At 42.1% G+C, this 18070-nt stretch overlaps 1 protein-coding gene across 1 annotated transcript; it reads left to right on the forward strand.

The window, feature by feature from the left end:
• The first annotated feature begins 16995 nt into the window (after window positions 1–16995).
• Window positions 16996–17758, forward strand: LOC125554729 (serine/threonine-protein phosphatase 7 long form homolog). Its single transcript, XM_048718176.1, has 3 exons — window positions 16996–17005; window positions 17058–17388; window positions 17467–17758. The coding sequence occupies exons 1-3, from the start codon at window positions 16996–16998 to the stop codon at window positions 17756–17758; spliced, it is 633 nt and encodes a 210-aa protein (XP_048574133.1).
• Window positions 17759–18070: the final 312 nt, after the last annotated feature.

An 18070-nucleotide genomic window follows, 5' to 3' on the forward strand; every position in this document is an offset into this window, starting at 1 on the left:
ACATCGCTCGGTCCCCGACCACCCACCGTAACCGGGAACTCCCCTGATATTTTCCTCGCCCTCGCTTCTACCACAGTTTTTTCCGTCATGAATGGCGCAAAGAATGTAATGCACCTACGTCTCCAGTCCGCCCAGGACGAAAAGCCCATTTTCTATCATGATTTTTTTGTCATAGAAGTAGGACCCCACCACATCAATGATGATACCGGGTTTTGTCGCAATTATCGTCATAGAAGTGTCATAAGTATGGCAGAAAAAAATTTCATTCGGCCCAAAATGTCACGGATGTGTCTTTTTTTGTAGTGCATGCATGTCCCTCTCAAAAGGTGTGTACAGCAAGGATGATTGTGGCAAACTAAAAAGTAAAGACTCATATCATACAAGACGCTCCAAGCAAAACACATATCATGTGGTGAATAAAAATATAGCCTCAAGTAAAGTTACCGATAGACAAAGACGAAAGAGGGGTTGCCTTCCGGGGCATCCCCAAGCTTAGATTATTGGTTGTCCTTGAATATTACCTTGGGGTGCCTTGGGAGTCCCCAAGCTTACGCTCTTGCCACTCCTTATTCCATAGTTCGTCAAATCCTTACCCAAAACTCGAAAAATTCACAACACAGAACTCGACAGAAAATCTCATAAGTTCCATTAGTATAAGAAAATAAATCACCACTTTTTGTAATGTTGTGAAATCATTCTTTATTTATATTGGTGTAATATCTAATGTATTCCAACTTTTCCATGGTTCATACCCCCCGATACTACCCATAGATTCATCAAATCAAGCAAACAACACATATAAAACAGAATCTGTCAAAAATAGAATAGTCTGTAGTAATCTGTAATTCTCAAGTACTTATGTAACTGCAAAAATTCTGAAAAATTAGGAAAACCTGGGAAATTTGTGTACCAATCTTGTGCAAAAATATTCAATATTTATCATGCTTCTGTTAAGAATTGTTTTCCTGAGCGCAAAAGTTTCTGTTTGTCAGCAAGATCAAATCAACTATCACCATAAGCCATACCAAAGGTCTTGCTTGGCACAAACACTAACTAAAACACAAAAACACATCTAACCAGAGGCTAGATGAATTATTTATTGAAAAACAGAAGCAAAAGGCAAAGAAAAGTAAAATAAAATTGGGTTGCCTCCCAACAAGCGCTATTGTTTAACGCCCTTAGCTAGGCATAAAAACACAAATAGATCTAGGTATAATCATCTTTGGTATGCAATTCTTTTCTCATCAAATCCTCCAAAACTCGTTTTATTACTCTACCCTTTCCTTTATTTCCCTCCTAGTAAATGAACTTAAATCGTGAAAAGGACTTTGATTGGTAATTTTTACATTCATAAACGCATAGTCGGGATCGTCACCATATATATCATCATATAAAACATGTATCTCATTTCTAACGGGTTCCTTCATCATCTTATTCAACCAATACCTATTAAATCCTACATAAATTCCCCTAGTAATCCAATGAAACTCCTCATAAGCCTCAAGGTACAAAGCTTGAGAGATTTCTGAATAAGGAACTCTCCTCCTAAGATTTTCACTATAAGATTGATAATCCCTAGATTTCGAACTACACACAGTTTCTTTATCATGGAGTATAGCTTCAATTGGAGGGTGTTCAACATCCTTTTTATAGAAAGAAAAAATATCCCTAGATTCTTGTATTATAAAATCAAATTCACGCATAAGGATAATGGTGGCAACCTATTTAGCTATTGGATGATTAATATTGGGAAGTTAACAAAACACCTTTTACAAAGCAGGATGAATATGCACATATTTTGTTTCTAATTTCTCAACGAGCATAACAATGGCATCCGCATAACAATTTGTATCAAGAAGAATAGATCATTTATTAATAGGCATAGATCCCGTACATTCAAAGAATTCCTGAATAACACTCTTTCGAATAATATTACCTTCTCCCACATGATTTTTTTGTTTTGTAATTAGGAGGAGTTTCAGTTTCATGATCCAAAGAACAAGATCCAAGTTTTTTCTCAGTATTTTCGGCCATAACCTCCCCAGATTCAGACATGGTAGCAACAAACCAAACTAATAGACGGGCAAACAAAAAGCAACGAAGAAACGGAATGGAAGAGGAGCAAAGAAAAAGGCAAATATTTTCGAAAATTGTTTTAGAAGTGGGGGAGAGGAAAATGAGAGGCAAATGGCGAATAATGTAATGCAAGAGATGAGAGTTTAATGATGGGTACTCGGTATGTCTTGACTTGGCGTAGATCTCCCCGGTAACGGCGCGAGAAATTCTTCCTGCTACTTCTTGAGCTTGCATTGGTTTTTACCTTGAAGAGGAAAGGGTGATGCAGCAAAGTAGAGATAAGTATTTCCCTCAGTTCAAGAACCAAGGTATCAATCCAGTAGGAGACAACGCACAAATCACCAATACCTGCACAAACAATCAAACAACTTGCGCCCAACGCGATAAAGGGGTTGTCTCCCTTCACGGTCACTTGCAAAAGTGAGATCTGATAGAGATAGATGAAACTAAACAAAAGATAAAGTAAATATTTTTGCGTTTTTCAGTTTATAGATCGAAAAGTAAAAGATTACAAAATAGTAGATCGGAAACTATTATGATGGAAAATAGACCCAGGGGCCATTGGTGTCACTAGAGGCTTCTCTCAAGATAGCAAATAACACGGTGGGTGAACAAATTACTGTCGAGCAATTGATAGAAAAGCGTGAAGTTATGACGATATCTAAGGCAATGGTTATGAAATATAGGCATCACGTCCCTGTCAAGTAGACCAAAACAATTCTGCGTCTACTACTATTACTCCACACATCGACCGACTCCTGCCTGCATCTAGAGTATTAAGTTCATGAAGAACAGAGTAACACATTAAGTAAGATGACATGCTGTAGAGGAATAGACTCAAACAATATGATGGAAACCCCATCTTTTTATCCTCGATGGAAACAATACAATATGTGCCTTGCCGCCCCTACTGTCACTGGGAAAGGACACCGCAAGATTGAACCCAAAGCTAAGCACTTCTCCCATTGCAAGAAAAACCAATCTAGTTGGCCAAACCAAACCGATAGTTCGAAGAGAATTAAAAAGATATCATATCATGCATAAAAGAAGTTAGAGAAGATTCAAATAATATTCATAGATAAGCTGGTCATAAACCCACAATTCATCAGATCTCGACAAACACACCACAAAAGAAGATTACATCAGATAGATCTCCAAGAACATCAAGGAGAACATGGTATTGAGAATCAAAGAGAGAGAAGAATCCATCTAGCTACTAACTATGGACCCATAGGTCTATGGTAAACTACTAATGCTTCATCGAAAGGGCAATAGAGTTGATGTAGAAGCCCTCTGTGATCGAATCCCCCTTCGGCGGGATGCCGGAAAAGGCCCCTACATGGGATCTCAGGGGAATAGAAGGTTTGTGGCTGTGGAAAATTGTTTTCGTGGATGCTTATGGTGGTTTGGGAATATATGTGAATATATAGGAGGAAGATCTAGGTCAGGGGGTCACCGAGGGGCCCATAAGGTAGGGGGCACGCCCTCCACCCTTGTGGCCGCCTCGTGGCTCTTCTGACTTGCACTCCATGTCTCCTGGGTGTCTTCTGGTCCAAGAAAAATCATCGCAAAGGTTTTATTCCGTTTGGACTCCGTTTGGTATTCCTTTTCTGCGAAACTCAAAAACAAGGAAAAAACAGAAACTGGCACTGGCACTGGGCTCTATGTTAATAGGTTAGTCCCAAAAAAATATAGAATAGCATATTAATGCATATAAAACATCCAAAACAGATAATATAATAGCATGGAACAATCAAATATTACATATACATTGGAGATGTATCAATAACTGATTCAATGCCATGATAGGTGGTGATAGTTTGATAATTCTATATGGGCTTAAACCCTCTCACAGGTCATGCCTGCGTGGCCAGTCTTTGAGGCTAAGTTAACCCTGGGCCTCGAACATAGAAGGGGCTCTTTGTAAAAATGATTCTATACTTTCTAGCCGAGGTTAAAGTTTTAAACATATGGTTGATGGGTTCGAGTGTATAAGAGGGCCCAGTAATTATCAAGGAATGAAGAACTTTGTATTCAAGCATGTACAGACAAGGAGGGAACTCGCCTACCAAGACGAAGACATCAATAAAAGAAGCCATTCTGAGGAGGGAACTATAGTCCTCGGCTTTGGAGATCAGTTTAGGGGCTACTAATGGTGTCCTGGACTAAGGGGTACCAACTTTTATGGCCTGTCATCTATGGGTCGGGCTGATGACCCGTCGAGCACTAGAGAAAGGACTACAAAAGTTGTGGCCCCCAGCGTGAGCTGGATGAAACTTCCGAAGACTTGGCGTGTACTTCAAGGAAAGTTCTAGTAGTTTGCGTGTTTATTCCTAGTTGACAACCAACCATATGTCTAACTAGGTACTTGATAACCTGCCAGTGCACAGGGTTTGGTTGTAGCCTTTTCTAAGTAAGGGTATTGATCCCATAGGGAGCACAGCAATTAGGCTTTTGCACCTTGTAAAGAATTATGTAGCTTTGTGCCCGCAGATAATTGTAGACTTGAAGCAGAGTGAGGGCAGATTTAAATAAGGATTGAGCGAAATGGTGATGTGTAACTAAACAACATGAAAATAAACTAAAGGCAAGGATGGTAAATAACTGAAACAACAGATCTAACAAGGTGTTCTCAGGGAGTCAGGAATCCCCTTTGGTATGTTTCGAGTACTACTATGTATACACATAGCATGGGTCAGATACTTGAGCTACTTTTGACTATTAAGCTGGGCGGAGCCGGGTAGAGAACATGTTCTACTCATGGTAGACTTTGTGCCACGCACGCCACCATCATTGATATGACGGGAGACCCGATCTTTCGATGAGAGAGGATAACCACGATTTTTTGGGACTTGACACTCACGATCCGGCTACCAACCGTACAGGGAGAACCGTACACGACTGGTATCCACGACAATCGCTGAACCAACTCCACAACATTATCGACCGAGCAAACGGCATGATCGACCTATCCACAAAGGATTTTTCCTGCAAGCAAATCTAAGAACATGCAAGAAAATAATAGCCAAGCAATATCAAAATTGCGAATATGCTAGATGGGATTAATCTCACAAGATGGGGTTCCGATAGGATGTCTTGATGGTCGCGCTAGCCGCTATAAGCGAAGACAAATAAAAGTAGCAATATAGCTAAACTTCTCTAAACAAAACCTGATTCTAAACCCTAACCTATACTAGGTATTTATTATACGCGACCACCGCCTAACTGTGGCACTGCGCGTCGACGTGTCCAGCATGGACTGCTACAGGTCGAAGGAAAAGTTCACCAGGAGCCGGCCCATATGTTTGACCGGATATTAGGCCTTTTGGGATTAATTCCTTGTTTAATCAATGAGATGGGCTGGTGTGCACGTAGCTTCTCTTGTCCATTAAGTCTAATCCTTCTTCTCTTCTTTTGTATTTTAAAAGACTTGTGCGTGTAGCATGCAACATGGATGGCCCTCATCTCTCCAAGCACCTTTGATCCTTTCTGATGCGTGTGTGTGCACTTGCATGGGCCATGCAATCTTCAACATCTTCATATTTATTTTGCAGATGCCTTCAAGAACTCTGCACAAGAAATAAAATGGTGTAGTATTTTTGTCCCTGATAATAAAATATAATATCATGTAATGATCAATAGAAATTACCTGAAAATTGTGTCATGTAATATTTGTAGACGTATCTATGCCCACATCATCCTCCCTTTCTTGAAACAAAGCCATCCTCGGGTTCCATTTATCTGAAACACATTATAGAGCAACGCAAAAATAAATGCGACATATTTAGGCCGTTCCGATGGCGTTAGCTTATGAGGGTGAAATAAATTTGTAACAACACAATTAGGAATACCATGATATTTGTATCCCACACAGATTCTATGTATGAATTATGGGGACACAAATGAACCACCTGAGCCTACGGTATGTCTAGTTCAAAAGTTGAGACACACAACGGAAAAATTTCAGAATTGATCACAAGCATAGTATGCATAGCATGATCCGTTGATTTAGCTTTCCCATCATTTATTATATCATCGGTGGTCATTGGAAACAAGTTAATAGTTTTTCATTCAAACACGAGAGTATACGAATTTGTTCTACCATGATGGGTAACACTATTATCATATTGCCAAGGTCGACCTAACAATAAAGAACAAGCTTGCATAGGTACAACATCACAGTCAACATAACCATGATATGAACCAAGTGTAAAATGTACTCTCACACGACGTGTTACCTTTAACTTACCACAGTCATTGAACCATTGGATGTAATATGGATTGGGGTGTCGTGTAGTTGCGAGGCAAAGCTTCTCTACCATCTCTGTACTCGCTAAATTATTGCAGCTCCCACCATCAATGATCACACGAATTGAATGCCATTTGACAACAAACTTAGTTTGAAAAAGATTATGGCATTGATGTAACTCGGCATGCCCCACCTGGGCACTAAGTACCCGCATGGTTACAAGGCTTGGATATTGTTCTGCCATATCAACATGAATATGTATCTCCTCCGTGTCACCTGCATTGTTAGTGGCAAGCATAGCACGAGTATCTTCATCCCAATCACTAGTAGATGAGTACTCACCATCTTCTTGCACAATGAATGTTCGTTTATTTGGACAGTCCTTCTTCAAGTGCCCGCCACCTTTGCATATATGACACTTCATGTCCCTTGTGCGTCTAGATGAAGTGGTGGGTGCTATAGACATTGCTTTCGAAGCCTCAGATGATTGTGGAGCTGATTTTGAACTTGATGGATGTGCACCATTGTTCAAGATAGGTGGTGTAGACTCAGTAGTGGATGGAACAGTAGGAGAGGGTGTCCATGATGAGCAGTGACCTGCAGAAAAGTTACCTCGTCCCTTGTTGTGTCGTCTCTGTACTTCCCTTTCAGCTTTACAAGCAAAATTAAACAAACGGGTAATAGAATTGTACTCCTTATAGTCCAAGATATCTTGAACATCACGATTCAAACCACCTAAAAATCTAGCCATCATAGCATCATCGGTTTCAACTAATCCACATCGCACTAAGCCGATTTGTAATTCTTGATAATAATCCTCTACAGAACTACTACCTTGTTTTAAATGTTGCAATTCATTCAGTTTGTCACGAGCATAATATGAAGGAACATAACATTATCGCATAGCTCATTTTAAAGCATCCCAAGTAGTAGGTATATTATTTGCATTTATACCACAATATTCACTCCACCACATGGAAGGAAAGTTTGTAAATTCACTAGTGGCTGCCTTAACTCTTTGGTTCTCATGAATATCATGACGTGCAATTTTTTGTTCAACAAAAACTTCTCAGTCAAGATAAACATCTGGATTATATTTACCATTGAAAGCAGGCATAGTAAATTTGATTTTGGCACTAGAGTGTTCATAATCTCTAACATCATACCTGGGTTGACCTCGCGCCATACCGTGACGGTTGAAACGTAGTTGTCGATGAGCACGATCATTGTGGTGGTTGACCATTTGGTCGTCTTCGGTGTCACCAGAATAATCCTCGTAGTTGTCCCCATGTTTCTCAACGTGGGGAGGAATTTGTCGGTGCTGGTTTATGGTGGCGGCACTAGTGGCAGTAGCAGGGTGTTGTAGATGAGCCATGGGCACACGCCGAGCTCGCGAGTTAGCGCCGCCACCCGTGGAGTTGCGAGGATCAACATTGTTCTTGATGGGGGGTGTAGTCCGCAACTCGTCAAGACGTGACAAGATGTCCTTTAGCTGTGTGTTTGCAACACCCTGTGCATCCTCTATGGCCTTGAGCCTTTCTTCGGCTGCAATCTGAGCACCCTCAAGTTGGGTGAGACGCTCGCTGGTGACTTTCACATCCACGATGAGACCCTCAAGTGTGGGTTGATCATGTGTCATTGTTAGCGATGTGGTAGTAGGATGTGGTGGAAAAAACACAGTGTATAAACCCTATCAACTAGTAGGATGTGGTGGAAAAAAACCGCTCACACTCAAGCTTAGTATCAAATTCTTACTTGTTCTTATCAATGCAACAGGTGGTGATTGGCGCATTGGTATTGGCTTCAAACGACCGATGAAGATTGGTTGGAGCGATAACCAGGAATCAGCGGAACCGGAACCTGTACTTATTGGTAAGAAAACATGTAGCTTGGCAAAGGCTTCTCAACTCACAATATCACTGGCACAATTTAGCAAAAAGCAATGCAAGTTGAATAATTGCTCAAACTCCTAACTAGTGCTGGCAGTCGACTAGTAAGAGATAAAACAATCTAAGCCCAGATACTAAAGCAAGTGAGTGGAAACAAGGGAAAATATGATAGCTCTAAATAGCTAGATATAAGTGGGGTATAAACGAGTGTATTACACAGCTCGAAAATATATGATGGACGCAGTGGCGACCAAGTAGCAGCAAAACTATTGTCTGAGTAGCAAATAGAACAAATCAGTCCAAAATAGATGCTAGCCGACCTGAGTTTTTTTTAACTTTCTTTTATTTTTTTTATCTTTTTCCTTTTTATTGTTTTTATCAAGCCGGTTACTAGCAAGCAAAACTAGAAAAACAACGCTTCAAAACAGGTCTTTGTTCTACAAGTACTGGAGAAGAGATGGAAAAGCAATCTAATCAGAAGGAAAGTGATACGTCTCCAACGTATCTATAATTTATGAAGTATTCATGCTATTATATTATCTGTTTTGGATGTTTATGGGCTTTACTAAACACTTTTTTATATTATTTTTGGGACTAACCTATTAACCGGAGGCCCAGCCCAAATTGCTGTTTTCTTGCCTATTTCAGTGTTTCAAAGAAAAGGAATATCAAACGGAGTCCAAACAGAATGAAACCTTCAGGAGAGTTATTTTTGGAACGGAAGCAATCCAGGAGACTTGGAGTAGACGTCAGGGAAGCTTCGAGGAAGCCACGAGGCAGGGAGGCGCGCCCTACCACCTGGGCACACCCCCCACCCTCGTGGGCCCCTCGCGGCTCCCCTGACCGATTTCTTTCACCTATATATGTCCATAGACCCTAGAAACAACGAGGAACGGAATAGATCGGGAGTTCCACCGCCGCAAGTCTTTGTAGCCACCAAAAACCAATCGGGACCCTGTTCCAGCACCCTGCCGGAGGGGGAATCCCTCATAGGTGGCCATCTTCATCATCCCGGCGCTCTCCATGACGAGGAGGGAGTAGTTCACCCTCGGGGCTGAGGGTATATACCAGTAGCTATGTGTTTGATCTCTCTCTCTCTCTCGTGTTCTTGAGGTGGTACGATCTTGATGTATCGCGAGCTTTGCTATTATAGTTGGATCTTATGATGTTTCTCCCCCTCTACTCTCTTGTGATGAATTGAGTTTTCCCTTGGAAGTTATCTTATTAGATTGAGTCTTTAAGGAATTTGAGAACACTTGATGTATGTCTTGCATGTGCTTATCTGTGGTGACAATGGGATATCACGTGATCCACTTGATGTATGTTTTGGCAATCAACTTGCTAGTTCTGTGAACTTATGCATAGGGATTGGCACACGTTTTCAACTTGACTCTCTGGTAGAAACTTTGGTGCACTCTTTGAAGTACTTTGTGTTGGTTGAATAGATGAATCTGAGATTGTTTGATGCATATCGTATAATCATACCCACGGATACTTGAGGTGACATTGGAGTATCTAGGTGACATTAGGGTTTTGGTTGATATGTTTCTTAAGGTGTTAGTCTAGTACGAACTCTTGAATAGATCGATCAGAAAGAATAACTTTGAGGTGGTTTCGTACCCTACAATAATCTCTTCGTTTGTTCTCCGTTATTAGTGACTTTTGAGTGACTCTTTGTTGCATGTTGAGGGATATTTATATGATCCAATGATGTTATTATTGTTGAGAGAACTTGCACTAGTGAAAGTATGAACCCTAGGCCTTGTTTCAACGCATTGCAATACCATTTGTGCTCACTTTTATCATTAGTTACGTTGCTGTTTTTATATTGTCAGATTACAAAAACCATTATCTACTATCCATATTGCACTTGTATCACCATATTTTCACCTATACAATTTACCATTGTATTGGGTGTGTTGGGGACAGAAGAGACTCTTTGTTATTTGGTTGCAGGGTTGTTTGAGAGAGACCATCTTCATCCTATGCCTCCCATGGATTGATAAACCTTAGGTCATCCACTTGAGGGAAATTTGCTACTGTCCTACAAACCTCTACACTTGGAGGCCCAACAACGTCTACAAGAAGAAGGTTGTGTAGTAGACATCGAGCTCTTTTCTGGCGCCGTTACCGGGGAGGTTAGCGCTTGAGGGTATATCTTTAGATCTTGCAATCAAATCTTTTTGTTTCTTGTTTTATCACTAGTTTAGTTTATAAAAGGAAATTATAAAAAAATGGAATTGAGGATACCTCATATGCTTCATCTTTTTAATGTCTTTCATGAAAATAAGGATTCCGATAATTGTGCCAAAGTGTTAGAAGAAGAATGCATTAGAATGTTTGGCACTAAATCTTTGTATGATGAGCATGGTTGCAATGTTGTTAGTATGAATTCCTTGAATATCTATGATGCTAATGATATGCAAAGCCACAAGCTTGGGGATGCTATGTTTGATGAAGATGATATTTTTTGTCCCCCAAGTTCTGATGAGCAAATTTATTTTGATGATAGCATGCCTCCCATTTATGATGATTATATTGATGAAAGTGGGTTTGGAAGAGTGTCAACTTTGGGAAGTAATGATCCCACTATTTTGGAGGGTGTTGGATCGATAATTATGAAAGTGGGTTTGGAGAGGTCATGACTTTAGTTAATGTTAATCCCACTATTTTGGAAGAGTGTCAACTTTGCATGCTTGTAGATCATGAAAAGAATGTTTTATGTGATGGTTATATTGTTGAATTCATTCATGATGCTACTGAAATTTATTATGAGGGAGGAATATATGCTCGTAGGAGTTGTAATAATATCGAGTTTCCTCTCTATGTGTTGAAAATCTTGAAGTTATCCTTGTTTTACCTTCCTATGCAAGTTGATTCTTCTTACCACAAGTTGTTTGCTCACAAAATCCCTATGCACAGGAAGTGGGTTAGACTTAAATGTGCTAGTTATATTCTTCATGATGCTCTCTTTATATTTCAATTCTTATCTTTTATGCGAGCATCATTGAAATCATCATGCCTAGCTAGGGGCGTTAAACGATAGCGCTTGTTGGGAGGAAACCCAATTTTATTATTGTTCATTGCTTTTTGCTCCTGTTTAGTAATAAATAATTCATATAGCCTCTATTTAGATGTGGTTTTATGCTTTTAGTTAGTGTTTGTGCCAAGTAGAACCTTTGGGAAGACTTGGGGAAAGTCTTTGCGATCCTGCTGTAAAAACAGAAACTTTAGCGCTCACAAGATTTGCTGTAATTTTTTAATGGAGAGTGATATTTAGTTAATTCTTTTTTATGATGATTAATATATAAATTCCTCACGTCCAGAAATTTATTTTATAATTTTTGGGGTTCCATAAGTATTCGAAACCTACAGATTACTACAGACTGTTCTGATTTTGACAGATTCTATTTTTCGAGTGTTGTTTGCCTATTTTGATGAATCTATGGCTAGTAATAGAGTTTATGAACCATAGAAAAGTTGGAATACAGTAGGTTTAACACCAATATGAATTTAGAATGAGTTCACAACAGTACCTAAGTGGTGATTTATTTTCTTATACTAACATAGCTTACAAGTTTTCTGTTAAGTTTTGTGTTGTGAAGTTTTCAAGTTTTGGGTAAAGATTCGATGGACTATGGAATAAGGAGTGGAAAGAGCCTAAGCTTGGGGATGAACAAGGCACCCCAAGGTAATATTCGATTTTTTTTCAAAACTATGACCTTTTTTATAGCTAATTCTGAAACTATAGTACCCATTGCCAAAATATCAAAAATATGACCCTGCCGGCCTTGTGGTGGCCGAAGTGGTAGTTTTCGGCCGGAACTAGGCCGAAAAGGACTTTTCGTCCAGCATTAGGCCGAAATGAGCCTCAATTGGGCCGAAGAGGTGTCGTCGGGGTGGGGTGGGCCGAAAATAGTAGCTTCGGCCAGGCCTAGACCAAAATGGGCCGTTTTCGGCCAGCCCGCAGCTGAAAACCTTTTCGGCCAGGCCTAGACCGAAAAGGTCTGGATAAGGACGATCCCGTCGTCGCCTTCCTCCTCTTGCTCGCCTCTGTTCTTTGATTAATCCTGTTCTTTCTCGTTCCTCTCGTTCTTCTCTGTAGAGCTCGCGTTTCCTCCCTGATCTCCTCCAATTTGCACTCATTTACACAACCAAGGCACAGAATAGATAGATCATAGCATTCTCCATCGGCCTATGGTTTTTTTCGTTATGGGTTAGTTTTTTGTGCGCTTGGGGGAGGAGCCATGGTGGGGTGGAGGAGGTCTGGTTGGGAAGGAGGTGGTGGTGAGGAGGAGGAGCAGCAGCTGTGGAGGAGGAGGTGGTAAGGAGGAGCAGCAGCTTGTGGGGTGACCGGAGTTAAACCTCCGGCCGTCGAGTGGGCGGCGCTGCCGTCCGGTGGCCGGTGCCGGTGACCGGAAGAGACGCACGCTTCGAAGGTATAACCATGGCGTCACAAATTTTCTCTAAATTGTACAGTTTATTAGTTAGAGTTAATATGTTTGTGGTGGCATTTTAGCGCGTAGTTAGTGTAGCGGGTAATATTAGTGTTCGTTGTGATTAATGAGAAGATGACAATGTCTGACAGGTGAAAATGTCTGAATCAGTAAATTTGAATGTTTACTACGGCGCTGGTAACGTTCGATATAATGAGTTGGGAGTTGATCTTAGCGAGTTTAAAAATGGCGTCATGACACTAGCAGACCCGGACAGACTGGACATTAGACAATTGAAGTACTGGTTGACAACTAGTTTCGGGCTGGATCCTGAAGTATGTTCCGTCAGTATTCACGCATTGTGGACCAAATCTTGTAAAAATGTCAAGTGGGAGTTGATGCCAGTAGATAGGAGCCAACATTGGTTGTCCCTGTTAAGACGCTGCCGAGACCGAAGAATCCACCCATATGCACTTGTGCAACCTGTACCGAAGGAGGAGAATGCCGTACAACTCCACAGGGGGTATGAACCCGGCCAAGGCAATGAAGTGGCTAACGAGATTGTTTTATCCGGGTCACAGCCACAAGATGTGGATGCTAGCCAACCCGAGAAAGAGTCAGACTACGTGCCACATAATGTTTGTGGTCCTGATACTGGGCAGAGTAGCCAGTCGATAATATTAGCTGGTTTTGGTTTTGCTGATGGGGATGAGGAAGGGGATGAAATGCAGAGGGTGATGGAGGAAGAGGACGAGGATGGATTGGTGGAGGAACTGGATTCTGAAAATTCTGAGGATGAAGTGGAGGTACCGATTCCTTCTGCATGGGAGCAGGACATATCCACCGGCCTTACGGTGAACGATGGCCATGAGACTCCATGGCAGTATAATCTGAACCAAGTACAGATAGGGGCTATGTTTGATACAAAGAAAAAATTGAAGTATGCGGTGATAAAGTGGGCTATGTCTACGCAGAGGGTTTTCCGGACACACATATCAAGTCCAACAAACTATACCGTGAAATGTGTTGAAACAAGTTGTCCTGGGAAGGTGCACGGGCACGTGTCGAAGTATGACATCCACTGGGTTGTCACCATTGTCGTCCCACATAATTGTGTGAGGAAGAACCTGCTGGTGAAGCATCCGAACCTGACTTCAAGTCTCATTGCGCAACTCATGTATACTGAGATAGTAGAGAAGAAAGATATGGAAGCAAAACACATCCAGACAGCAGTGAAGGTCAGATGGAATTATGTCATTCCTTATGGGAAGGCTTGGAGGGCTAAGCAGAAGGCTATGGAGGAAAGGTTTGGGACGTTCTTCGACTCATATGATAATGTTGTCCGTCTCCTGGGCATACTGAAGGAGAGGAATCCCGGCACTTATGTGAACGTACAACACATGAGGTTGCTGAGTATACCAGATTTCAAGGTGTTGAAACGAGTGTTCTTCTCTTTTGCTATGTGCATCGAAGCTTTCCGGCATTGTCCTCCTGTTATATTTGTGGATGGTACATTCCTGACCGGTCAGTATAGAGGGCAAATCCTGACTGCTATTGGTGTGGACGGGAACAATCAAATCATCCCACTTGCCATGGCATTTGTGGAGGGTGAGAACTTTCTCAGCTAGGTATGGTTCTTCCGCCAAGTAAAAATTGCCATCGTGAAGGACCGACCAAACGTGTGTGTCATTCATGACAGACATGCTGGTATATTGAAGGCCGTGAAGACACTTCGTAATCCAGCAGATGACGAACCAACACCTTGGAGGGACTTGCAGAGCCGGTGGTGCATGCGCCATCTTGGGGCTAATTTTTTCTCATAGTTCAAGAACAAGCGGTTGATGAACTTGTTCAAAAAATTATGCAAGCAGAGCTAGCAGCGGAAATACGAATTTATTTGGTCAAAACTAGATGAGTTTACTAAGAAGCAGGTCCGTGCAAGGAAGAAAATGGAAGAAGATCAGGTTAAATTAGCAGCACTCATCGCGGAGCTAGAGGAGCCAGTTGGTCTTTGTGACTTGCCAGCAATTGACCCTCCTAATACTAAGAGAAAGAAGGGAAGGGAAATAAAGAATTTTTCTGAGTGGATAGAGAAAGAGCCTCCAATGAATTGGTCTTTGCTGCATGACACACATGGAGCTAGGTATGGCCACATGACAACCAATCTTGCAGAGGTGTATAACTTTGTGCTAAGAGGGAATAGAGCATTGCCACTCACAGCTATTGTGGAGGTTGTATTCCATGGCACTTTGAGATATTTCAGAGAAAGGCACGAGTTAGCACAGAAGCATATTGAAGATAATCAGAACACACCTTATTGTAGCCGTGTCATGGAATACATGGCAAAGAAGATAGAGAAAGCAAAGAAGCACAGTGTCAGACTCATAGGGAATCAAGAAAGGAGGTATGAGGTTCAGCTTCCTACCGATGGTTTTGGTTCTGGAAATGAGGTGAAGACACACGAGGTAAAAATTGGAACGGAATTTTATCCAACGTGTGAGTGTACATGCAACAAACCGAAGTTGCTGCACCTACCTTGCTCCCATGTGTTGGCTGCCTGTGGCCAGATTCAGTTGGATGCTATATCCTTCGTGTCCCCATACTATTTAAAAGAGGCAGTGCTCAACACCTGGACAGGTGAGATGACAGGGTTTAGAGTCGTCGGCAATTTCAACAAGGTAAACGACGGTGAGAGAGTATACATCCCGCATCCAGACCTTCGGCGAACAAGTAGGGGCAGACGAAAGGCCCGTCGCATCCGGAACGATATGGACCAGTCTGAAGCTGGTGGAGCAACCAGACAATGTTTGTTATGCGCGGCTTATGGGCATAGGATGAAATATTGTCCCGACCTAAACAAAGATGGTGCTTCCGCATCGACGAGTGCTTCCACATCGACGGCTGCGACAACAGGAGCAAGAGGCGGACGCGGTCGTGGCAGTCGAGGCCGAAGGGGCGGACGAGGAAGAAATAACTCACAAGCTATATAATGTGCCGTAGTGGGTTTTAATATGTAATATGTCAGGACTATGTTTTAATTTGTAATATGTGAGGACTATGTTTTAATTTGGAATATGTCAGGACTATGTTTTAATATGTAATATGTCAGGACTATGTTTTAATTCGTAATATGTCAGGACTATGTTACAATTTGTAATATGTCATACTATGTTTTATTTGCACCTGAGATTTGTTGTTTGAATTGCAGATATGTCTTCGTATCCGTTGCTTAATGGTAACATCGATAGAAAGCACCGGGGCGCCCTTATGGAAGCGGGCAACAACTTAGACGTGTTGGTCACTCGTACCCCAAAGACTAACTGGCTGATACACGATTCATGGGTTGATAGGTATGTGTGCATATAACGGAGACCATATAATGACTTACTATGTTTGACATACTTTTCATAACCGCTAACAATCTCTTTATTTTGTAGGTTAAGTTGGGCTGGACTTCTACCCTTGGCACGGCTGGTTGAGGGTACATTGGATGAGTGGATTGATGGTCCGGACTTAGATGAGGCAGGTGAACCATTGCAGTTACACAAGAGGCAAGTGACACGTTTCTCTTACGACAAGTCACTCCTTACCTGCTTAGTAGATAGATGGAGACCAGAAACACATACGTTTCACTTTCCTTGGGGAGAGATGGCGCCTACTTTACAGGATGTGTCTTACATGTTGGGATTACCTCTGGCCGGTGCTGCCATACGTCCCTTAGAGGCAGAATCTGGGTGGCAAGCAGCGATGCAGACTCGTTTTTTGGCTGCAGTCCCGACTGCTAGGGCTATAGACAACGATCCTCATAGACCTCTTTTTAGATGGTTGAGCTAGTTTCAGGTAACCATCACGGCCACTTAAACAAATGTTGTTTTTTAGTTGTCCGATGTTCATACAATTATTACGTTTCTATGTAGATTGTCTCGTTAGGACATCCCGATGTTCAGTTGTCGGAGGCTCAGATTGACCGGTCCCTAGAGGCATATATTCTTTGGCTGTTCGGCAAGACAATGTTTACGGAGAACCACGTGACCACTGTCGATGCACGACTCATCGGTATTGCACGAGAGATAGCTGAAGCACGTTGCCCTGCGGATATTCTACAGAGGAGTTTTGGTTCTGCTGTGTTAGCGGCTACGTACAGAGGCCTGTGCAAAGCTTGCTTGTTGAAGTCTAGAAAATCTAGTCTTGTTGGATGTCCATTATTGTTGCAGCTTTGGTCATACGAGAGGTTCCCTATTGGACGACCCTATGTCTACATTGATAAACCTTTTGGTTTGGAGGACTTAGCTGGGACTTATGTGCCTGCTATCGGCGACTTACCTACTATGGGATCTGTTTGGACATGGCGAGAGGTACTTTTATATTAAGTAACAATTAATTCAATTATTTCTTGCCATTCAATAGTATTACTAATGCTTATTTGTTGTCATGCACAGAGACAGTTTGCGCATACTCAGGTTAGGGGATGCTACCCGTCCTTCATGGCGCAGTTTGATAGTTTGCACGAGGATCAAGTTATTTGGGAGCCATACTCGCCTCAGGCTATATCATCGAGGTACCCAGTTGGGATTTCTGGATTGTGCACTAGAGATCGGCACTTTTGGATGACCAAGGCCAAGTTGGTGTTCGACGTGATGGTTGAGGAGATGTCTCTTCATAGGGTGATGAGACAGTTCGGTCTATATCAACAGCCTGAGATTCCAGTTATTCCACACTTGCCAGACCACGTGCACAAGTAAGTACTAATACTATTTTAGTTGGCAGCTTTGCATTCATAATATACCTAATCATGTATCGCGCATGTCAATCTCAGGGACAGTCGCCTAGGAGGAAACAAGTCCATGTCTTATTGGCTTGAGAGCATTACCCCTTACGTTGACGAATGGACTACCGCTGCGACAAATATCTGGGGTGAGGTTCGGCCCTTTAACTGGGAAATGTTCGGGTTGTATCTACAGCGTTACCGGCATACAACGAGGATCTACTTGGTTCCATCAGCTGCTCCTGATCAGATCGAAGCCCCTCTCACCAGCGACATGTACCCAACTGCCTCTGTTGTGGGAACCAGACCCCACGCGGTAAATGCCTTGGTTCTCATATGTTAAGTCTTTTGTTAATCTGGACATATTCACTTGGTTGTCTATTCGTGGTGTCTATCATACAACGAGCATATAATTGGTTCATTCTTTGTGTACAGGGTGACTTGACACTACAGGCGCGAGAGGAGGTTTCCGCTTTAATGCGGCGCTTTCAGAGGGGAGAAACTATCCCACCGCGAGAGGGCGTCTCATGGTTGAGGCATCTTGATGACAAGCTACGTGGGATTTACGCAGCTGTTACGTGTAGACAGACTTCGGATGTTGCACTTCCTCCTCCAGCACATCGTCCGCCACGTCCCTCTGTACAACATTCAGAAC

This window comes from Triticum urartu, chromosome 4 (assembly GCF_003073215.2).
Source record: "Triticum urartu cultivar G1812 chromosome 4, Tu2.1, whole genome shotgun sequence".
Taxonomy (NCBI): domain Eukaryota; kingdom Viridiplantae; phylum Streptophyta; class Magnoliopsida; order Poales; family Poaceae; genus Triticum; species Triticum urartu.

Excerpts from the sequence above, each read along its gene's own strand:
- LOC125554729 (XM_048718176.1), top strand. Across the intron at positions 17,389-17,466 it reads TTGCCAGACCACGTGCACAA|GGACAGTCGCCTAGGAGGAA; the intron begins GTAAGTACTAAT and ends TGTCAATCTCAG.